A 23,962-nucleotide genomic window follows, 5' to 3' on the forward strand; every position below is an offset into this window, starting at 1 on the left:
GTGAGCAACGCGACGTGGTCAGCATACAACAGGGTATGGCAGGAATTGGTATCCCTGGTGCAACAGATCGCGGAGGGACATGAGGAACAAGATCTCAGGTTGCTAGTTTTGTATTTCGTTTCACGGAATTTCGGAATTTGGAGGAATTTGGAGGACTGGGTGTCGGTGTCTGGGTTGGAGAAGAAATTGGCAGGGTTGGCGTTTGGTTAAAATTTCGAGGTTTACCTGACTTAACTAAGGATTTCTGGGTTAGACAGGCACTGAAGGGTTACCAGTGTTCTAAGCCGGGGAGGGACTCTAGGCGCACGGTTTCATTCGAGCTTTTGGGAAGGATAGTAGCACAGTTAGCCGTTACATGTTCATCAGAGTACGAGGTGGTTTTGTTCAGGGCGGCGTTTGCCTTGGCATTTTTTGGGGCTTCTAGGATTAGTGAATTAGTTAGTCCCTCTAAGCAGTCAAAAGGGGTGATAGGTGTGACAGAAGTCAGATGTGGGGAGGATAGGCTATCCATACTGGTGCGAAAATCTAAAACAGATCAGCGGGGCAAGGGAAAGATGGTGCAGGTTTTTTCACTGCTGGGTTCTCCCTTGTGCCCAGTAAAATTGGTGCGGGAGTTTCTCGCAATACGCCGGGAAGTGGCAGGTTCTTTTATGGTGCATCGGGATGGGCTGTCTTTATCTCGTTTTCAATGTATTGTAATCTTTAAAAAATGTTTGGGGGCCTTGGGTTTGCAGGATCAAAAATTTTCCTCCCATTCATTTTGAATAGGGGCGGCTACGGAAGCAGTTCGCTGGGGATTGGATGAGGCAGCGGTAAAAAGGATTGGGAGATGTGAATCTAGAAGGTTTAAATCTTATGTTCGCCCTCATCTATTGAATATGTAAAAAGGGATAATGGCAGGTTTAGTGGTACATTAAAAAAAAAAAAATGTTTTGTGTTGGGTGCCATATTGATTTGGGGGTTGTTTGTTTTTTCTCTTTTCTTTCAGGAAGAACACAGGGCCTGGTCTGGATATTGGGCCATTTCTATGTGTGTTGGGGGGCAAGGAGAGGAGATGCACAACATGATGGGAGACAGCTGGAATTTTCCAGACAGGAAGCTTGTCTCCGGTGGTTGGGGGTGCCAGGTATGCTTTGGGGTAGAACATTGTCAGAGGTGCGCAAATTTGCACGTCTGGATAGGCCATCAGATGTGTTGGTGTTACACGTGGGTGGCAATGATTTAGGGATTAGGTCAATGTTGGATTTGGTTCAGGACATCAAATTCGTTTTTTTGGCAACTCCGCATGGCCTTTCCACACATGATTATAGTGTGGTCGGATATCGTGGCACGAAGCACTTGGAGGTTGGCTAGGTCAGTGGATAAGATTAACTAGGTCAGGAAGAAGGTGAACAAGGAAGTTAGTGGTTTTGTGGTCAGGAATGGTGGGTTGGCAATCAGACATCTGGAACTGGAAGTGGATACATGGCGTTACTTGAGAAGGGATGGAGTACACCTGAATGATGTGGGGATCGACCTGTGGGCTTTGGGTTTGCAGGATGGGATCCAGCAAGCGTTGAGGGTTTGGCAGAGCACACAAGGGTAAGGTTTTCCCCTGGTGTGTGCTGTGGCATGGTGTTGGTCTTTGCGGGTAAAGGATTAAACTCCAGATATGGAAGAGTTCGGTACCCATCGGTAGTATGAGGCCCGTTGGTGGTATTCCAGCTAACAGGGGTTTAGCTGGAATTGGTTATTGGGTGCACTGCGGTCAATTAGTTTGTTGTCTCCGAGCTAGCATGTCAGCTGGAGGCCTATTTTAGTTAAGGTACCACAGTGCCGGAGTGGATCGAGTGGCAAGATTGGTGGGTTTTGTCCTGCAAAGACCAACGGGAGTATTTAACTGATGGGGTGGTTTATTTCAGGTGTTTTATACAGTTAATTTTATGTTTATTAATATTACCAATCGAATAAAAATTAAGAAAATTGGCTGCTACAGCCAATATTTACTCCAGATGGGTGTGGTCTCATTTTCTGGGGGGAAAAGGTAAATGGGTACGTAGCAGTTGGGGATGGTGTGGTAGTAGGGGGTAAAACATGATACATCTGTTATACAATAGTCAAGTAAAAGAACACAGAGTCTACCTGAAAAACGGAAAATTTATTATCAAATACTTACCCTAATTTTCCTTTCCTGATGTACTCCATGGCAGTCTATGTGTGGGTTAACCCCGCCTCCTCTCCAATGCTATAGGACATCCTACCCTATAAGATTGAGCTCACCCGTAGAGACTGTGTTCCATAACTAGCCTACTCTTGACCGATGGGGGGGGACTCTGTTTGCCATGGAGTCCATCAGGAAAGGAAAATTACGGTAAGTATTTGATAATACATTTTCCGTTTTCCTGACAGACTCCATGGCAGTCTGTGTGGGAAATAACTAGCCAATCCACACGGGTGGGTATGCTGAACAGAAATAAATTTAATTTGATCCGTCAACCGACAGGATTTATAAACCAAAGTTCACAGAAGATAGCGAAGCAGGCTCAATATAGTAAGGTGACATTAAAGTTTTAATAGAGGCCCATGAGGCTGCTTTGCAGATAACGTCTGGAGCCACATGCCAGGCTGCCGCCCATGAAGCCACTATACCCCTGGTAGAACGTGCCGTCACTGCCTCCGGAGGAGCCAGGCCCCTAGATCTATAAGCCTGTTGGATAAACTGTACGATCCAGGCCGCAGTTGTTCTGGTCGAGGCTCGATTCCCTTTGTTACTGCCAGAGTGCAGGACAAACAGGTAGACAGAGCGTCTAAAAGGGAGGAAGTAGCTTGCAGTTATACCTTCAGAATTTTGCCTACGTCCAGAGGATGAATTTTAGTGGACTCCTTGGTCCTGAATGTAGGTAGGACGATTTCCTGGTTCTTATGGAACCTTGAGGTAATTTTCGGATTTGAGCCAAGCACAGGAATAAGGACCACCTGGTCCTGAAAGGAGGACAGAAAAGGTGCTTCGTGACCTAGGGACCCGACCTTCGAGACCCTTTTAGCCAAGCTAACGGCTACTAGGAAAGTGATTTAAGCCGAAAGGTCTCCAATAGAAAGCAGGGAGGACCCCATGTTACTGAGTTCAGACAGTGAGTTGAGAACAAGGGGAAGATCTAAAATTGGGGAATCTTGGTCTCCTTTGAGGGCTGAGTTTTAACACCCTACGGAAGAACTGCTGGATTAAAGGGTGAACAGCCCACGAAGTTCTGGAGAAGGCCGAGACTTGGACTAATGCCCTGTACACGGTCAGATTTTATGATGGGAAAAGTGCGATCGGATTGTGTTATCGGAAATTCCGATCGTGTGTGGGCTCCGTCGGAATTTCCGACACACAAAGTTTGAGAGCAGGATATAAAATTTTCCGACAACAAAATTCGATAATTTAAATTCCGATCGTGTGTACACAAATCCAACGCACAAAGTGCCAAGCATGCTCAGAATAAATTGAGACGAAAGCTATTGGCTACTGCCCCGTTTATAGTCCCGAGGTACGTGTTTCACGTCACCGCATTTAGAACGATTGGATTTTCCGACAACTTTGTGCGGCCGTGCGTATGCAAGACAAGTTTGGCCCAAAATCTGTCGGAAAAAATCAGATGGATTTTGTTGTTGGAATGTCCGATCATGTGTACAGGGCATAAGAGAGCTGATGGATAGAGATAAATCTAGGCTGGAATAAAAGAAGCTGAAGATATCCTGAGCTTTTGGATTTCTACATGATCTGCCCCTAGAAGATGAGAACTCGACATACTTGGCCCATATTCCCCAATAGACCTAATTCGTGCTCATCTTCGTAGAGCTCACGAGAGTTGAAATCACCCTTGAAGCGCACCCGAGCTTGAGAAAAGAAGGTCCAGCCTGAGAGGAAGAGGCACCGGATCCCGGAAGCTGAGCTGGCTCAGGAGAACCTGAGAATGATTGGGAGTGGTGGAAAGGCGTATGCCCTCTTGAAACTCAATCGATCTGTCAGGGCATCCATTCCAGAGGCCTAGATGCAACGGCCCCGAGTGTAATACCTCTTCAGCTTGAAGTTGCCAGGGAAGTGAATAGATCCACTTCGGGATTGACTCCCAGGGACAGAATCCACTTGAATACCTGCACATGAAGAGACCATTCGTTGATGTCTAACCGAATGCGTGACAGGAAATCCGCTCGGACGTTCTGGACTCCGGGGATGTAGGCCGCTGTAATGCCGGTCAGGTTCTTCTGGGCCCAAGACATGATGGGCTCGACCTCCCAGAATAGTGTGGAGCTCCAAGTGCCCCCAGGACTCTTCACATATGAGATCGCCGTTGTGTCGTCCATTCTTAATAATACTGAGTCTCCCTTCCGGAGATGAGAGAAGGACTGAAGAGCACAACAGGCTGCCTGAAGTTCCAGGACATTCTAGCCTGGGTTAAGAAGACGCATACCCAATTTGCCTTGAGCAAGATCCGATCTGCAGAGGGCTCAACCGGTACCGATGGCATCGGCCGTAACCGTGACCCATGAGATGGGGACAATGGAGTGGCAATTGAGCAGGTTTTGCGCTGAAGCCACCAGAAGAGGCTGCTTCTCATCATTGATAATATGTGAATAGGTTGACTGCTGCCCCTTGATTTCCATTGCTGCAGAAAACCTGACTGAAAAGGGCGTACCCTCTGCAGGGACCACTTGACCATAGGGGTCGTGGAGACCATCGAGCCAATAGTTTTTAGGCACTGCGAGGCCCTCAGCCACTATGGCCAGAGAAATTTTTGAGAAGACTCAGGTGAGGTTGTCAGCCCGAAAGGGTGGTAGAGGAACTGTAGATGTTCATGCCCAACTTGGAACCAGAGGTATTTGAGAAACTCCTTCGCCACCGGAACATGGAGGTAAACATCTTCTAAGTCGATTGAGCTTAGCCAATCGCCTGGCTGTACAGATGGTCGACAGAGTCTCCATTTGAATCTTTCGTATTTTATATACTTGTTTAGGTAAGTTAGATCTATCACTGGTCACCATAAACAGTTTTCTTCTGTGCTAAGAAGAGGGGAGTATACCCCCTGAAATTTTTCGTCCCTTGGGACATGTACCACTGCTCCCTGAGACTTCAGCGAGTCCACGTAGGACAGTAACGCCTGCTTCTGCTCTTCCAACCGAGGTAGCAGACTGGGAATAAATCTGGGGGGAGGAGTATTAGTAAAGGACCATGTGTGGCTCAATAAAACCTTCTTGACGGCCCAGTAATCTGCGATTGAGGCCACCCAGACATGCGGGAAGAGGAGCAGACGAGCCTCCCCACCCGAACTGCCAGGGTGGGCGCAACCCAAAAAGATTTAACCGGTTCACAACACCAGACCGCCTGGGCATAACATCGGTCACATAAAGACTTGCCCTCGGGGACTCATGTCCCACATCTCCAGCAGGCTCTGCGATCAGAGCGGCTGTCATGGCAGTGGGTGCGGTGACTGGAGAAAGAATGGGAACATCTCCTCTAGTTGGAGGAGGAATGGGAACATCTCCTCTAGTTGGAGGAGAAATGGGAACATCTCCTCTAGTTGGAGGAGAAATGGGAACATCTCCTCTAGTTGGAGGAGAAATGGGAACATCTCCTCTAGTTGGAGGAGAAATGGGAACATCTCCTCTAGTTGGAGGAGAAATGGGAACATCTCCTCTAGTTGGAGGAGAAATGGGAACATCTCCTCTAGTTGGAGGAGAAATGGGAACATCTCCTCTAGTTGGAGGAGAAATGGGAACATCTCCTCTAGTTGGAGGAGAAATGGGAACATCTCCTCTAGTTGGAGGAGAAATGGGAACATCTCCTCTAGTTGGAGGAGAAATGGGAACATCTCCTCTAGTTGGAGGAGAAATGGGAACATCTCCTCTAGTTGGAGGAGAAATGGGAACATCTCCTCTAGTTGGAGGAGAAATGGGAACATCTCCTCTAGTTGGAGGAGAAATGGGAACATCTCCTCTAGTTGGAGGAGAAATGGGAACATCTCCTCTAGTTGGAGGAGAAATGGGAACATCTCCTCTGCTGCCCAGACGGAGATTCTCGTCTAGATCTGGATGATGAATGGAAATGTTGTGGTCTGGCAAGGTCTCTGTCGTTCTGGACCACGACTTGCCGGCCCGATCTGGAAGGGCTGAAAAAAAAAAGAAGATGGGGGGGGGGAATTACATCAAACGCAATCTCAATCCCTTGAGACTGCAACCTCGGCCCCACCCCTTGCCTGCACGCACCTTGTGCGTGAGGGCTGGCCGTATGAAGGCAGTGACCTGTCCATAACCTCTGGACAGAACATCAAAATAAACACGGACGGTCTGCAGATGACCCAGGAATGTCACACATACCGGGGAAGCCAACCAGAAGCATTATATATTTTTTTTTTTTATGTACACACATCATCAAAAGGAATATTATATATATATATATATATATATATATATATATATATATATATATATATATATATATATATATATATATATATATATATATATAATACACATATACACTTTCTTTATTTTATTTTCCCCTTTAAGGGGAGAAAAGCCATTCACTCCCAGGACACTCACCAGACAAATGCAGACCAGGCTGGGGAAAGCTGCCGCTCACTGTCTGCGGGGATTCCCGTTCTGACAGGAGGTGGCAGACCTTTAAATTCCCCGCCTGGGTGGCGTCATCCCCACCTTGTGCCTGCACCAGGGGAGACAGCCGAACGGCTCCTGCGCGGCCGCCCGACAATCCGCCACTCTGCGCACGCGTGAGCCAAGCCCCGCTATCGCGGAGGCCCTGCGCATGTGCAGAATGACGGTGGCGGCCGCGACCTGGAAACAGCGAGGCGACCTGGAACGCAGAAGCGTTCCAAGCGCCATGAGGGTAAACAGAGGTACCGGGGAGTACCGGGAGTAACAAAAACAAACACATAAACAAAGACGACTGCCATGAGAAGAAGTAGGAAATTGCAGACCTTGACAGCCGTTGATGCGTCCACCTTCAGGCATATCGAGGCAACCTCTCCTTCACCACTGGGTTATCTAGTGCCATGGAAATCTACTCCCCCCGCTCGTAGCTGAACCCTGAGCTGTACTGCATGAATGGCATGCCAGATTCCGGAAACATTCCGACCGAACGCTAACAGGAACAATTGTGATGTAGGTCCATGGAGGAGGATAAAAAAGGAACACAGTCTCTACCGGTGAGCTCTATCTTATAGGGTAGGGGGTCCTATAGCTTTGGAGAGGAGACGGGGTTAACCCACACGTAGACTGCCATGGAGTCTGTCAGGAAAGTGGGTTTAATTTTCACTCTGTCATTAATCTTGTACAGTTGGCTGCCCTACTAGATAAACACCTGGGGTTATCAATATTTGTGTCATATGAGCAGCCATGTATCTCTATCTAACTAGGTCAGGAAATAGATCTGGCTGATGTTTCCTCTGCCTATAGCAGCCCCCATACTCCTAAGGTGGCACAGTGGTGTAGTGGGTAGCACTCTCGCCTAGCAGTAAAAAGGGTTGCTGGTTCGAATCCCAACCATGACACTACCTGCCTGGAGTTTGCATGGTCTCCCTGTGCCTGCGTGGGTTTCCTCTGGGTACTCTGGTTTCCACCCACACTCCGAAGACATGCTGGTAGGTTAATTGGCTTCTGTCTAAATTGGCCCTAGTATATGAATGCAAGTTAGGTACCTTAGATTGTAAGCTCCTTGAGGGTAGGGACTGATGTGAATGTACAATGTATATGTAAAGCACTGCGTAAATTGATGGCACTATAGAAGTACCTTAAATAATAATAATAAATAAATAAGGCAAGCAGGCCAACTTCAAGGTGCTTCATTGCCCCCAGGTCTTAGAACACAATGCTTTGATTCCTAGTCAGATGGCACTGAGACTGAGTGACTGGGACAAGGAAGGTTACCTGAAGATGTGAGGCTGGTCAGGCAGTGGCCAGCAGTTGGAAGCTGGTTCCAGGGACAGTCCAAGGTTAGGGCAGGTAGTGGGAAAGCGTAGTCTACAAACAGATTTGAGGTCAGGGCTGGTAGCAGTAAGTCTAGTTATAAGTCCAAACTCAAGTTCGGGTTGCAATCCAAAGAGTCTGGGTACAAAGCAAAGGTCAGGGAATCCAAAAATATTGTAATGGGTCAGGCAGGGAAACAAACAAGGAGAACAGAATCATAAGCATTGAAACATAATGAGGTTTAAATAAGGCACCTCCTTTACTGAGGACCAATCCAGCTAAAGAACGTGTAGACAGACTCCTTGCCCTGCAACTGAGGTGGCTGCTACCGAATAATGTTCTTCAGGGCTAAAACCCTTCTACTGGACGAAGTTCTGGAATGAGTTTCTGACTTTCCTAGGGTCTAAGATATGGGGCAGTTCATATTCCTCTTAGCAGATGACAATTAGGGGGGTACTGGAAAGAGATGACTGTATCTGCGTGAACGGGCTTTAGAAGAGATACATGAAATACATTGGGAATTCTCATAGAAGTTGATGCTTGAAAGAGACTGGGTTAATCTGTTAAATGACCCTATAAAGACTGATAAACCTAGGAGCCATTTTTAGGTAGTTTTAAATTCTTTGTGGAAAGCCAGACCTGATACCTGACCTTAATCTGAGGGGCGATTGAAGGTGGTCTGCAGCACATTTCTGGAAGACTGAAATGGTGGATAGACTAGCTTGGGTTTTACTCCAGATTTGTGAGAATGTCTAAACTGTATCAGTAGTATCCAGAATATCCAAGTAATCCCTGGTGACGCAGTGTGCCCACTTGGGGGCTGGAAGGTCTTTCTATGAAGTCGATTGCCAAGTGATTTTAGCAATGCTTAGGAACTTCTAGAGTATGGCAGAACCCGGAGGGCTTGGACCTACAGTAGAGGGTTTGGAGCGAGAACAGGTTTAACATATGCATAATTGTCTTTATGGAAGGGTAGGCCATTAGAGGTTATGGGAAAACAAGGAAAGGGATTTTGTGAAACCAGGATGTCCATCCAACCTGATGTCATGTGCCTCTGACAGAATCTTGAGTCTAAGGTGGAGTGGGATGAATAACGTTCCCACAGATAGGTTGGTAGGAGTATGGGACTATTATTCAGATATTGAGGCAGACAGGTCAGGGGAAAAGATGGCTGAGACCTGAATAGGAAGCAAAATGCTGTGGAGCTCTGAGAATTTCTCAAAACAAGGTTCAAAGCTGCAGAAGAGGGCATCTGCTTCAGAATTCTTAGAGCCCAGGTGGTATCTTATAGTAACATTGGAGCGAGCAAAAAAAGGAGTCACCAGCAAGCTTGGTGACAGTTTGTGTTTAGCTGACTGAATGTATTTGAGGTCAGGATAAACCACAAATGGATGACGTGCCCTGTTCTGTTTAAAATGCTGCTTTATACATTGACATACCTCCTTAGATCCAGTCTGTCCACACAGTATAGTCACCTGCTGGCTTAGCACTTAGGTGGTGACTTAAAATTGTTTGTAACACAGGCCATGAACAAGTATTGTCATGCAGGATCTTGGCAATAGTAGATTCCTGGACATCCATTAAAAGTCTTATTGCTGTCAGTGAAATGTTTCATTGACACTGCAGTAAGATGGTTCTCTGATGTAGACTTGTTCACCAGTAATAACCCAACCAAGGTCAGTCCTTTGGGCATAAGGACTGTTCCTGAGATTACCTGTACACAGCTCTTGCACCTTGTGGACTCCTGAGATTTCTCTTCCCAGCATAAAATATAAACATGTAAACATCTGCAAACGCATGCAAACGCACAACTCCCCAGTACAAATATGGACAAAAGTCTCAAAACTCATCCAAATTGTGTGCAAATGTGACCAAGTGTGATGTAATCATATACAAGTCCATAATACAAAAGTCCATATTCCTCCTTGAATATAAAGGATGGACACCATCAGGGTCAGCAGATTCTTTCCAGATGGCAGGATTGGTGTGACTCCTGCTTGCAGACTCACATGTACTTAAAAAACAAGGAAAGAGAAACAGCACCACCAACTAAAGGGTTTATTTACTAAAGGCAAATAGACTGTGCACCTTGCAAAGTGCACCTGAAGCCTTCACTGATGGTTTCCCTTAGGGAAGATGTCTGCACCCGAAGCTGATTGAAGAATTGGATCGGCTGCCGACATCCCTAGATCCCTGGACAGGTAAGTACCCTTATATTAAAAAGGTAGCAGCTACAGGATTTGTAGCTGCTGACTTATTTTTTTGGGGAGAGACTGGAGCTCCTCTAAGTCTCTGAAAAGTTGCAACAGCCTCTGGAGGCCAAAGACCAGGACTGGGGCCGTTCTTAGTAATGGTGGTGATAGGCACTACTAAAAGTGTTTATTGAACCACATATAAATATTTGAAAATCCCAAGAAATGCTGGATTGCTTTCAGATCCTTAGGCTGGGTCCAATAGGTGGTTGTCCTCTACTTTGGTAGGGTCCATATATACCCTGAGAAGGGAACCTTAAAAGCATGGAACGTGCACTTGGATAATTTGGCATATAGGGAATTGTAACTCAGGACAGCACAGAGATTAGAGTGTTCCTCCAAAGGGAAGTGGAGTAGTTCAGGATATGGTGTAGGTAGACCAGGACTAACCAGTCAGGAAACTCAAAATATGTCATTGACAAACTCAACAGGCTTGGTATCTAAATCATGGCAAATGACAAAGAGTGGACTCACCGATATCACATGTGAAGCTGACAACAGCAGATTGGATCTCCGGAATTAACTCAATATAGAAGTCTGTGTCCATGACCTTCCCACTGGTATTCTCAACAAGGAGGTTTAGCATCTCAAGAGTGCAGCTGTCCTGGACATTCTTTACTATAACCAGAGAGGACGGGAGGTCCAGTGTCACATCATCGTCTGGTGTGGCTGTAACAAAGTAAAACATATTCTTGAGGAAGGTGTTTCTATATGTATCTGTTCTCTTACTCCTGTCCCTGTGACCTCTGTTCCGGTTTCTGATACATTTAATGAAAGATTAAATTGAATGAAAAGATTTCATTGAAGATGTTGGGGGAGGCCAAACACATTATCAGACCTGCCAAAGCACAGAATAAAGGAGAAAATTGCAAAATCTATTCAGAAAGGCAAAAATGAAAACTGGGCATTACACTTTAGTTGATGGAGACCTGGATGTAGCAAACCAGTCAATTACTTCTGTTCAGTCTTCTGAGAAAAAAATTGTACTAACAATAACAAGTTGGGGAATCATATTGGTTCTAGCAATGACGGTACATTTTTAGGATTTCTGGAGACAGATAGAAGAGGAACTGACTACATTAAAGCTTAATAAAGAACTTTGAGATATAATTGTTGGACCATTAACAGATCTTTTTGATCAATCTCTTAACAGGTAAAGTTCCACATGACTGGCGGACTACTAATATTGAACCTATCCACAACAAGAAGCTGGCAATTACAGACCAGTGAGTTAAACATCAGTTGTAGTCAAGTTAATGCAATCACTCCTGAAAAGAAGAGTCACCATCAGAAGGAAGGAGGTCCTAATTCCTCTATATAGATCTCTATATCACTAGAGGCAGTGGCGTAGCGTGGGGGGTGCGAAGGGGGCCGTAGCCCCGGGCGCAACATTTGGGGGGGGGCGACATTCCGCACCAGTGAGTGTCACCCCCCAGCTCCGTCTTTCTAATTTTGATCTGTGTCCTTGCGCTTCGGCTGCCACATTTAATTTCAGGCTGGCCCCTGGCGCTCTGAGATTGGGTGAATGAGGTCAGGTGCAGCGATGGGGCTGGCCTATCCCCGATCGCTGGTGAGCGGAGCTGACCTCTACTTAGCTGTGAACCGTAGATGTTTTCTCCTCCCGACCAGATCCCAGATCGTTGTCCCATCGTGGCAGGCAGTGTGACAGACCGCAGAGGCAGAGCGCAGATGGAAGAAAAACAGGTAGAGACTCCCTCATGAGTCGTGTTGCTGGCCCGGGGGAGTGGACATGGTCTGGGGAGAGGGAGCAGTCAGTCAGTGTGTAGTGTAGTTACATAGGTTACATAGTAGGTGAGGTTGAAAAAAGACACAAGTCCATCAAGTCCAACCTATGTGTGTGATTATGTGTCAGTATTGCATTGTATATCCCTGTATGTTGTGGTCATTCAGGTGCTTATCTAATAGTTTCTTGAAGCTATCAATGCTCCCCGCTGAGACCACCGCCTGTGGAAGGGAATTCCACATCCTTGCCGCTCTTACAGTAAAGAACCCTCTACGTAGTTTAAGGTTAAACCTCTTTTCTTCTCATTTTAATGAGTGGCCACGAGTCTTGTTAAACTCTTCTGCAAAAAAGTTTTATCCCTATTGTGGGGTCACCAGTCTGGCATTTGTAAATTGAAATCATATCCCCTCTCAAGCGTCTCTTCTCCAGAGAGAATAAGTTCACAACCTTTCCTCATAACTAAGATCCTCCAGACCCTTTATTAGCTTTGTTGCCCTTCTTTGTACTCGCTCCATTTCCAGTACATCCTTCCTGAGGACTGGTGCCCAGAACTGGACAGCATACTCCAGGTGCGGCCGGACCAGAGTCTTGTAGAGAGGGAGAATTATCGTTTTATCTCTGGAGTTGATCCCCCTTTTAATGCCAATATTCTGTTTGCTTTGTTAGCAGCAGCTTGGCATTGCATGCCATTGCTGAGCCTATCATCTACTAGGACCCCCAGGTCCTTTTCCATCCTAGATTCCCCCAGAGGTTCTCCCCCCAGTGTATAGAATGCATTCAGATTTTTGCCACCCAAATGCATTATTTTACATTTTTCTACATTGAACCTCATTTGCCATGTAGTCGCCCCTCCCCCATTAATTTGTTCAGATCTTCTTGCAAGGTTTCCACATCCTGCGGAGAAGTTATTGCCCTGCTTAGCTTAGTATCGTCTGCAAATACAGAGATTGAACTGTTTATCCCATCCTCCAGATTGTTTATGAACAAATTAAATAGGATTGGTCCCAGCACAGAACACTGGGGAACCCCACTACCCACCCCTGACCATTCTGAGTACTCCCCATTTATCACCACCCTCTGAACTCGCCCTTGTAGCCAGTTTTCAATCCATGTACTCACCCTATGGTCCATGCCAACGGACCTTAATCTTGTACAGTAAACGTTTATGGGGAACTGTGTCAAATGCTTTTGCAAAATCCAGATACACCACGTCTACGGGCCTTCCTTTATCTAGATGGCAACTCACCTCCTCATGGAAGGTTAATAGATTGGTTTGGCAAGAACGATTCTTCATGAATCCATGCTGATTACTGCTAATGATATCGTTCTTATTACTAAAATCTTGTATATAGTTCCTTATCATTCCCTCCAAGAGTTTACATACTATTGATGTTAGGCTAACTGGTCTGTAATTCCCAGGGATGTATTTTGGGCCCTTTTTAAATATTGGTGCTACATTGGCTTTTCTCCAATCAGCTGGTACCGTTCCAGTCAGTAGATTGTCAATAAAAATTAGGAACAATGGTCTGGCAATTACTTGACTGAGTTCCCTGAGTACCCTTGGATGCAAGCCATCTGGTCCCGGTGATTTATTATTGTTAAGTTTCTCAAGTCTAATTTTAATTCCGTCCTCTGTTAACCATGGAGGTGCTTCCTGTGTTGTGTCATGAGGATAAACACTGCAGTTTTGGTTACCGAAGCCCCCCGATTCACTCATAGTAATCAGTGTGTAGTGTGGTCTGGTCAGTGTGTAGTGATCAGTGTGTAGTGTAGTGGTCTGGTCAGTGTGTAGTGTAGGGGTCAGTGTGTAGTGTAGTGTAGTGATCAGTGTGTAGTGATCAGTGTGTAGTGTAGTGGTCAGTGTGTAGGGTAGTGAAGTGATCAGTGTGTAGTGTAGTGGTCAGTGTGTAGTGTAGTGGTCAGTGTGTAGTGGTCAGTGTGTAGTATAGTGGTCAGTGTGTAGTGTAGTGGTCAGTGTGTAGTGTAGTGGTCAGTGTGTAGTGTAGTGGTCAGTGTGTAGTGTAGTGGTCAGTGTGTAGTGTAGTGGTCAGTGTGTAGTGTAGTGGTCTGGTCAGTGTGTAGTGTAGTGGTCTGGTCAGTGTGTAGTGATCTGGTCAGTGTGTAGTGTAGTGGTCTGGTCAGTGTGTAGTGTAGTGGTCTGGTCAGTGTGTAGTGTAGTGGCGTAGCGTGGGGGGTGCGTTTCGACCGCCATGTTTAATTTCAGGCTGGCCCCTGGCGCTCTGCGATTGGGTGAGTGAGGTCAGGTGCGGTGGCGGGGCTGGCCTATCCCCAATCGCTGGTGAGCGGGGCTGGCCTCTACTTAGCTGTGAACCGTGGATGTCTTCTCCTCCGGACCAGATCCCAGATCGTTGTCCCATTGTGGCAGGCAGTGTGACAGACTGCAGAGGCAGAACGCAGATGGAAGAAAAACAGGTAGAGACTCCCTCATGAGTCATGTTGCTGGCCTGGGGGAGTGGACATGGTCTGGGGAGAGGGAGCAGTCAGTCAGTGTGTAGTGTAGTAGTGTAGTGATCAGTGTGTAGCGTAGTGATCAGTGTGTAGTGTAGTGATCAGTATGTAGTGCAGTGTAGTGGTCAGTGTGTAGTGTAGTGTAGTGGCCAGTGTGTAGTGTAGTGGCCAGTGTGTAGTGTAGTGGCCAGTGTATAGTGTAGTGGTCTGGTCAGTGTGTAGTGTAGTGATCTAGTCAGTGTGTAGGGTAGTGATCAGTGTGTAGTGGTCTGGTCAGCGTGTAGTGTAGTGGTCTGGTCAGCGTGTAGTGTAGTGGTCTGGTCAGCGTGTAGTGTAGTGGTCTGGTCAGCGTGTAGTGTAGTGGTCTGGTCAGCGTGTAGTGTAGTGGTCTGGTCAGCGTGTAGTGTAGTGGTCTGGTCAGTGTGTAGTGATCAGTGTGTAGTGTAGTGTGGTGTAGTGTAGTGGTCAGTGTGTAGTGTAGTGGTCTGGTCAGTGTGTAGTGTAGTGGTCAGTGTGTAGTGTAGTGGTCAGTGTGTAGTGTAGTGGTCTGATCAGTGTGCAGTGTAGTGGTCTGGTGAGTGTGTAGTGTAGTGATCAGTGTGTAGTGTAGTGGTCTGGTGAGTGTGTAGTGTAGCTATCTGGTCAGTGTGTGGTGTAGTGGTCTGGTCAGTGTGTAGTGTAGTGTAGTGATAAGTGTGTAGTGATCACTGTGTAGTGTAGTGGTCTGGTCAGTGTGAAGTGTAGTGATCAGTGTGTAGTGTAGTGGTCTGGTCAGTGTGTAGTGTAGTGATCAGTGTGTAGTGTAGTGTGGTGTAGTGTAGTGGTCAGTGTGTAGTGTAGTGGTCAGTGTGTAGTGTAGTGGTCAGTGTGTAGTGTAGTGGTCTGGTCAGTGTGTAGTGTAGTGGTCAGTGTGTAGTGTAGTGATCAGTATGTAGTGTAATGGTCTGGTCAGTGTGTAGTGTAGTGGTCTGGTCAGTGTGTAGTGTAGTGATCAGTGTGTAGTGTAGTGTGGTGTAGTGTAGTGGTCAGTGTGTAGTGTAGTGGTCTGGTCAGTGTGTAGTGTAGTGGTCTGGTCAGTGTGTAGTGTAGTGGTCAGTGTGTAGTGTAGTGGTCAGTGTGTAGTGTAGTGGTCAGTGTGTAGTGTAGTGGTCAGTGTGTAGTGTAGTGGTCAGTGTGTAGTGTAGTGGTCAGTGTGTAGTGTAGTGGTCAGTGTGTAGTGTAGTGGTCTGGTCAGTGTGTAGTGTAGTGGTCTGGTCAGTGTGTAGTGGACAGTGTAGGTCAGTGTAGAACTCATATAGGTTAGTGTTGTGGTCAGTATAGGAATTAGGTAGGTCAGTGTAATGGTCAGAGTGTAGGAATCAGGCTGGTCAGTACTATTGTAGGAAGGGAAGGGACTCGGTAAGTGCAAAAAGCCCACAGGTTAGGGGGGGGCAAATTACTTGCCTTGCCCTGGGCGCTGACAACCCACACTACGCCACTGCACTAGAGGGATCACCAGCAGGAGGAAGGAGGTCCTGATTCCTCTATATAGATCTTTATATCACTAGAGGGATCACCAGCAGGAGGAAGGAGGTCCTGATTCCTCAATATAGATCTTTATATCACTAGAGGGGTCACCAGCAGGAGGAAGGAGGTCCTGATTCCTCTATATCGGGGTCTCAAACTGGCGGCCCTCCAGCTGTTGCAAAACTACAAGTCCCATCATGCCTCTGCCTGTGGGAGTCATGCTTGTAACTGTCAGCCTTGCAATGCCTGATGGGACTTATAGTTTCTCAACAGCTGGAGGGCCACCAGTTTGAGACCCGTGCTATAGATCTTTATATCACTAGAGGGATCACCAGCAGGAGGAAGGAGGTCCTGGTTCCTCTATATAGATCTTTATATCACTAGAGGGATCACCAGCAGGAGGAAGGAGGTCCTGATTCCTCTATATAGATCTTTATATCACTAGAGGGATCACCAGCAGGAGGAAGGAGGTCCTGATTCCTCTATATAGATCTTTATATCACTAGAGGGGTCACCAGCAGGAGGAAGGAGGAAGATATTCCTTACCTTTGTCTCCAGAGCTTTTCTTTTCAACATGGCTGGACTGTGAACCCTGAAAACAGAGGAGAAATCAGTCAAAAAGAAAAAGAAGGTATCCCCCGTGGGGTTTTAAAGCAGCAAAAAATTATGAAAATAATAGGTTGTTACTTGAAAGAGTTTGTTTATTAGTGGGACTTAACCATAATGGTTAAAATAGGAGCTGTGCTACAGGAGATAACACAAATGAAGCTGGCACAAGTATTATACAATGATCAAGCGCTAAAATAGGGTGATAATCCTGACGCGTTTCGACCCCGTTGGGTCATCTTCAGAGGATTGAGGCGCTATGACAAAATTTGCGTATTAGAATTCATGGATGTGACCATAAAAATATAATATAATATATATATATGTTTAACAGTATAATTACAAATCACATTGTGTTTGAGCAGTTTCTCCTGAGCTTATAGTTCTCCGACGTCTCCCCCACCGGGTCCCGACAAGAGTCCCCGGCCGTCCACCACGTCAACAGGGGAAAAGGGGGGGTTAATCGTCCATGCGTGTCTTACAAGGAGTCACACCAAGTGGATATCTCCCAAAACTGGGGAGGAGTGTGGGGGCAAGCGAGCGAGACCTGCAGCCAAAGCATCAAATAACAGACAACTGTACCATCAGTGCGTTCGGTTTAGCACGGATAGAGATATATGTATCATGTGTCATTTTTTGAAAAAAAGAGATAACTCTGTTTGTAATTTATTTAATTAAATATTTGTTGGATGTTGTCTGTGCTTATTGGGGTCAGCGATGTATGAATATTCCCATAATGGTGATGGTAACAAAAGGGGGGGAGGGGAAAGGGTTAACAATGGTAAATAGGACTGCATATAGATATCAGTATATCAGAGTATGTAATGTAATGTAATAGGTAAATAGTGGTATCTGTGTGTTGGCCGTGAAACAAGTGACGAAGTGGGGTGAGAATATAGGAATGTAAAGAAAAAGGCGAGTGTGAGAAAAACATGTGAGGAAAGAAGGGGACGGGCAGACTAGTAGGGAAAAAAAAAAAAAAAAAACCCGGGGAAAGGAAGGGGATGGGAAAGAAAGAACGGGAAGGAGGGGGGGATGGTTAAGGGGAGAATGGGAAAAAAAAGGATCAGGGAGTAAAGGAAAAAAGGCTTAAGAGGAAAAGATCCAGGAGAAACAAGGGAACAGATTGGTGAAGTGTGAGGATATTGCAGGTGGGGTGATGCATGTGAGTGGAAGGGAAGCATGGGGGTGGGGAAATGGGAAGGTGCAGTGCAAGGGGCCAAATAAAACAATCAAAAAGCAGTGAAAGCAAAAACATCAGCAAAAAACACAATCCAGGCGTGTGTATGTGAGAGATGGGTGTGTGGGATGGTGTACTGAAAAATGCATGGGTGCTGGAAAAGGGGTCATGAGGTGTCAAGATGGGAAGAAAATGGGACAGAGGTGAGACAAAGAAACACACAAGGTGAAGTGCCATGAAGGTGAACATATATTGAGGGTGGGTAGAATCGGATGTAAATTGTACAAGATAGTATAACTAATCACAGTGGGAAGGAATGACGTGACAGAGACCCACAATACAGGGTATGTCACGTCAGGTCCAACTCATCAATGTGTTCAGATACTGGTGATTACCTGTCTCCAGAGTATAGGTCAGTTGGTCAGTCTGATGAAACAGTAGGAACTAAAAGCAGATCCCCCAATCTGCTTGGTCATTATAAGTAGAGTGCTGGCCACTGATTGGATGCCTAATTAGGCTGCAGGTGCACGCAGGCTGTCCCCACCCCTCCTCCTCCAGCAGGGATTAACCCTCCACATGTGGCTCCCCCGGCGTTCAGGAAGATAGATATCCCGGCACAGTCGTCACATCCGCCGTAATAGCGCGATGTCGCGACGTCGCACGCACGCAGCATCGCGTGCCCGCAACGCCACGGCATCCGGATGTGATCCGGAACGCCGCTGGCAGGAAATGATACACCCAAGGGTGCAGAAAGGAGGCACGGACCCTTTAATTGTGCCCCCCCTCAATATATAAAAGGATTGTAGAAACCTATAAATTGCATTCTAGTGTACAAAGATCTAGAAAGCTGTGGGTGGTTGGAATGCATTCGAGGCAGCCATGGGCTACCTCCATTGGATGTGATGCTCCAGATAGTAGGGGTTGTCATTACAGCAGAATGAAAATACTAGCCAATGTATTGTAAACATATTGAGTGCGCCTGAGGGGGGAGGGGGCACACTAAAGTGTCCAGTATTAGGATAGATTAGTGAAAACAGGGGAGAATAACAGATAATTTTATCCGATCTCACCTGTTATAAAATATTAACGTGTAATTACATGGGGATAGTCCAATCATCACCTATACATATACATTGGCTCATCCTGTAAACAATGTAACACAATACTTATTCAGTAGAAACAGTCACAATAAAAGTATTACAAGAATGCACAATTCAACCAGAATCATCCCACAGCTCATATCTTAACTCGAGTGTCAAAAAGTAGGGGGAGGGGTGTTTAACCACCCAATATTCGAGAAAAGGGGAGAGACACATACTGAGAAGATATAAAGTGCTGTTTCTACTGAATAAGTATTGTGTTACATTGTTTACAGGATGAGCCAATGTATATGTATAGGTGATGATTGGACTATCCCCATGTAATTACACGTTAATATTTTATAACAGGTGAGATCGGATAAAATTATCTGTTATTCTCCCCTGTTTTCACTAATCTATCCTAATACTGGACACTTTAGTGTGCCCCCTCCCCCCTCAGGCGCACTCAATATGTTTACAATACATTGGCTAGTATTTTCATTCTGCTGTAATGACAACCCCTACCATCTGGAGCATCACATGTACGTTTTTTGTCAAATCCAATGGAGGTAGCCCATGGCTGCCTCAAATGCATTCCAACCACCCACAGCTTTCTAGATCTTTGTACACTAGAATGCAATTTATAGGTTTCTACAATCCTTTTATATATTGTCTGCATTGTGTTGTTCCCCCACTTCTCTCCCTTCCGGAGCCCGATGTGGGTCCCACGGGCCGTGGACCCGTCCTGGGGATGGGGGCTTCGTCGTTGCGTCTCTTCCTGGCAGGAAAAGAGGGGGGGCACAATTAAAGGGTCCGTGCCTCCTTTCTGCACCCTTGGGTGTATCATTTCCTGCCAGCGGCGTTCCGGATCACATCCGGATGCCGTGGCGTTGCGGGCACGCGATGCTGCGTGCGTGCGACGTCGCGACATCGCGCTATTACGGCGGATGTGACGGCTGTGCCGGGATATCTATCTTCCTGAACGCCGGGGGAGCCACATGTGGAGGGTTAATCCCTGCTGGAGGAGGAGGGGTGGGGACAGCCTGCGTGCACCTGCAGCCTAATTAGGCATCCAATCAGTGGCCAGCACTCTACTTATAATGACCAAGCAGATTGGGGGATCTGCTTTTAGTTCCTACTGTTTCATCAGACTGACCAACTGACCTATACTCTGGAGACAGGTAATCACCAGTATCTGAACACATTGATGAGTTGGACCTGACGTGACATACCCTGTATTGTGGGTCTCTGTCACGTCATTCCTTCCCACTGTGATTAGTTATACTATCTTGTACAATTTACATCCGATTCTACCCACCCTCATACATGTCCACCTTCATGGCACTTCACCTTGTGTGTTTCTTTGTCTCACCTCTGTCCCATTTTCTTCCCATCTTGACACCTCATGACCCCTTTTCCAGCACCCATGCATTTTTCAGTACACCATCCCACACACCCATCTCTCACATACACACGCCTGGATTGTGTTTTTTGCTGATGTTTTTGCTTTCACTGCTTTTTGATTGTTTTATTTGGCCCCTTGCACTGCACCTTCCCATTTCCCCACCCCCATGCTTCCCTTCCACTCACATGCATCACCCCACCTGCACTATCCTCACACTTCACCAATCTGTTCCCTTGTTTCTCCTGGATCTTTTCCTCTTAAGCCTTTTTTCCTTTACTCCCTGATCCTTTTTTTTCCCATTTTCCCCTTAACCATCCCCCCCTCCTTCCCGTTCTTTCTTTCCCATCCCCTTCCTTTCCCCGGGTTTTTTTTTTTTTTTTTTTCCCTACTAGTCTGCCCGTCCCCTTCTTTCCTCACATGTTTTTCTCACACTCGCCTTTTTCTTTACATTCCTATATTCTCACCCCACTTCGTCACTTGTTTCACGGCCAACACACAGATACCACTATTTACCCATTACATTACATACTCTGATATACTGATATCTATATGCAGTCCTATTTACCATTGTTAACCCCTTCCCCTCCCCCCCTTTTGTTACCATCACCATTATGGGAATATTCATACATCGCTGACCCCAATAAGCACAGACAACATCCAACAAATATTTAATTAAATAAATTACAAACAGAGTTATCTCTTTTTTTCAAAAAGTGACACATGATACATATATCTCTATCCGTGCTAAACCGAACGCACTGATGGTACAGTTGTCTGTTATTTGATGCTTTGGCTGCAGGTCTCGCTCGCTTGCCCCCACACTCCTCCCCAGTTTTGGGAAATATCCACTTGGTGTGACTCCTTGTAAGACACGCATGGACGATTAACCCCTCCTTTTCCCCTGCTGACGTGGTGGACGGCCGGGGACTCTTGTCGGGACCCGGTGGGGGAGACGTCGGAGAACTATAAGCTCAGGAGAAACTGCTCAAACACAATGTGATTGGTAATTATACTGTTAAACATATATATATATTATATTATATTTTTATGGTCACATCCATGAATTCTAATACGCAAATTTTGTCATAGCGCCTCAATCCTCTGAAGATGACCCAACGGGGTCGAAACGCGTCAGGATTATCACCCTATTTTAGCGCTTGATCATTGTATAATACTTGTGCCAGCTTCATTTGTGTTATCTCCTGTAGCACAGCTCCTATTTTAACCATTATGGTTAAGTCCCACTAATAAACAAACTCTTTCAAGTAACAACCTATTATTTTCATAATTTTTTGCTGCTTTAAAACCCCACGGGGGATACCTTCTTTTTCTTTTTGACATTAATCAGGGTGTGCAGCACTTTATATCTTCTCAGTATGTGTCTCTCCCCTTTTCTCAGAGGAGAAATCAGTATCAAACATTTCCAGAAAATCTCTTCACAATCTCTACTACAACAACCAATATTTTTTAGTAACGACAACCAATCAGAGCTGAGAACAACATTGGTGAGAAACCCTCCAAACCAACCAACGTCTCTTTCATCCAAACATGTGAAATGAGGCAAAGTCTTCCGATCCAAGAAGAAGGCAACATAAGAATAACCCAAGAATGTATTTTCTATGAATCAGCATTTCTCATGTTTTAATGTTAAAGCGGAGGTCCGCCAAATTTTTTTAAAGTCAGCAGCTACAAATACTGCAGCTGCTGACTTTTAAAATATGGACACTTACCTGTCCAGGGCGCCCGCGATGTCGGCACCCGAAGCCGATCTGTCCCTCGGTCCTCGGATGCTACCGCCGCCATCTTCGCTAAGGGAATCAGGAAGTGAAGCCTTGCAGCTTCACATCCTGGTTCCCTACTGTGCATGTGCGAGTCTCGCTGCGCAATCCGAATAGTCCCTGCTGTCTCTGGGAGCCGTGTATTATACAGGTATCTGCACCCCCCTCCCCCCTGAAAGGTGCCAAATGTGACACCGGAGGGGGGGAGGGTTCCGAAAAGTGGAAGTTCATCACATATAATCCATTTACATTTTTGGTTGTAACGTGACAAAATGTGGCAAATTTCAAGGGGTATGAATACTTTTTCAAGGCACTGTACATGTATAGGGTACATGGCTGGGCTCTGCCATCCTTGCTAATGTTCCAAAAGAAATGTGCAGAACCCAAACTCAAATAAATCAGCAATAACAATGAGCTTCACTCAAAGAATATAAAAATGAGAATAATTGTGTTTGAACCCACCATAAATATGTGCATTTAAGACCACCAAAGTACTGGAAAGAGAATGCAAAGGACCATAGAGAAATATTGCTAAAACATCTAGTTCATTACATGAATATTATACTCACAAGTATCAGACGGTATTACAAGCACAAAAGACACCTCAAATGTTTTTTTTACATTCAGCTGTCAGCGGGAAATCCTGCTGACAGCTGATGATTCCTCTGTTAAATACACGGTGGCCCACTTTCCGGCCCGCTCCTTAACAAGCAGCTATTGACTGTTTGTTACGGATGCTGCCAGCCTCCGCTTCAGTGGACGCTGGAAACTGGTGTTTAGTAGAGTTTAGGAGCGGTCAGCGTTTTTTTCTGCCACTAAACTCTCCTGCCAAAAATTGCTGATAAAATGTGTATGCATGAATCACAATTTTACCACGTTTCACGTTTTCCCATGGCCACGGTAAAAGTGTACATGAAGCTTAATAGTGTTATCAGTTTCAATGTGTTAATGTTTTTACTTACAGAGAGCAGACAGGAACGTACCTCATTATCGGTGGACATCGGGAACTGGGCGAGCTGTGGATTTATCTGGGTGGATTTAGTTTCCAGTTGATTTTGTAAGCTGAGTATCTCACATTTGGCAGTGAGCACTTCATCTCTCAGTCCGGATAGCCGGATCTCCTTTTTTGGTGTGTCATAGTCCATCTTCAGCTCTGGAACTTGGTCCAGGATCTTCTTCTGCAGGCCTCTGTTACACATACTCTGATAGAGGGCTGGGGACATGGGTAAGGTCTCAGTCATACTTTGGCTCTTTCTTTGCACCTGTTTGGTGGTTTCCTCTATCAGTTGTCTGAATGTGGGATCAATTCTGGTAATGTCCTCTAACAATCCCACCAGGAAAACTTTACCTGAACCCAACTCAGGTTTGATAAGCACTCCGTTATATGTGGAGCTGCTGGCATGTTCTTTAACAGCATCCCAGACCGACTGATCCATTTGATATTCTACGACTTTGTACTTTGATATGAGAAGTGAGAACTCTGCATGGACCTTGTCTTTCCATGTTGGGAGAAGCTTGGCCAATGTCCTGAGATGAGTAGACTGGGCCTCAGGAAAGCTCAATGTGATAAGGGGGTTGGGGCAGACTTGATCTGGCCATTTGATCTCACATGTATGGGTCCCCATTGTTTTTTCCATGTTTTCTTTGAACTGGATGTTACTGAGGATGAATTCCAGAATGTACGGACTTACTGGGAAGGTGAGGGGCTCTGGTGTTTGTATTTGGGGTCTTTGGTCTCCATAAAGCACAATACCCTGTGCGGGATAATACGGATAAATGGATACTTCTTTCTTCTGAAACAGATGCTTCCTCCCCAGAACTTTCTTAGCAGCTGCACAGAATAGAGGAAGGAAACGGGTCATCAGAATCTCATTCCTGGAATATCAAGAATACTTTTTACAGTTACAATTCTTCTAACAAAGCTCATGAATGGAGGAATTTGGGGAATGTGGGTCTGTTTCTCTTTGTTACAATTGTAACTATTTACCAATCCCTACTT

At 45.8% G+C, this 23,962-nt stretch overlaps 1 protein-coding gene across 2 annotated transcripts in view; it reads right to left on the reverse strand.

Moving 5' to 3' along the window:
- LOC141147309 (protein mono-ADP-ribosyltransferase PARP14-like) overlaps positions 1–23,962 on the reverse strand; it is a 181,662-nt gene that overhangs the window by 108,997 nt on the left and 48,703 nt on the right. For both annotated transcript variants that reach the window (XM_073634520.1, XM_073634521.1), the window contains exons 6-8: positions 22,947–23,794; positions 16,462–16,507; positions 10,671–10,865 (exon numbers count right to left, since the gene is read on the reverse strand). In XM_073634520.1, coding sequence (XP_073490621.1) covers positions 10,671–10,865; positions 16,462–16,507; positions 22,947–23,794 — 1,089 coding nt within the window. The remainder of the gene's footprint in view (positions 1–10,670; positions 10,866–16,461; positions 16,508–22,946; positions 23,795–23,962) is intronic.

Source organism: Aquarana catesbeiana, linkage group LG06, assembly GCF_042186555.1.
Source record: "Aquarana catesbeiana isolate 2022-GZ linkage group LG06, ASM4218655v1, whole genome shotgun sequence".
Classification (NCBI taxonomy): domain Eukaryota; kingdom Metazoa; phylum Chordata; class Amphibia; order Anura; family Ranidae; genus Aquarana; species Aquarana catesbeiana.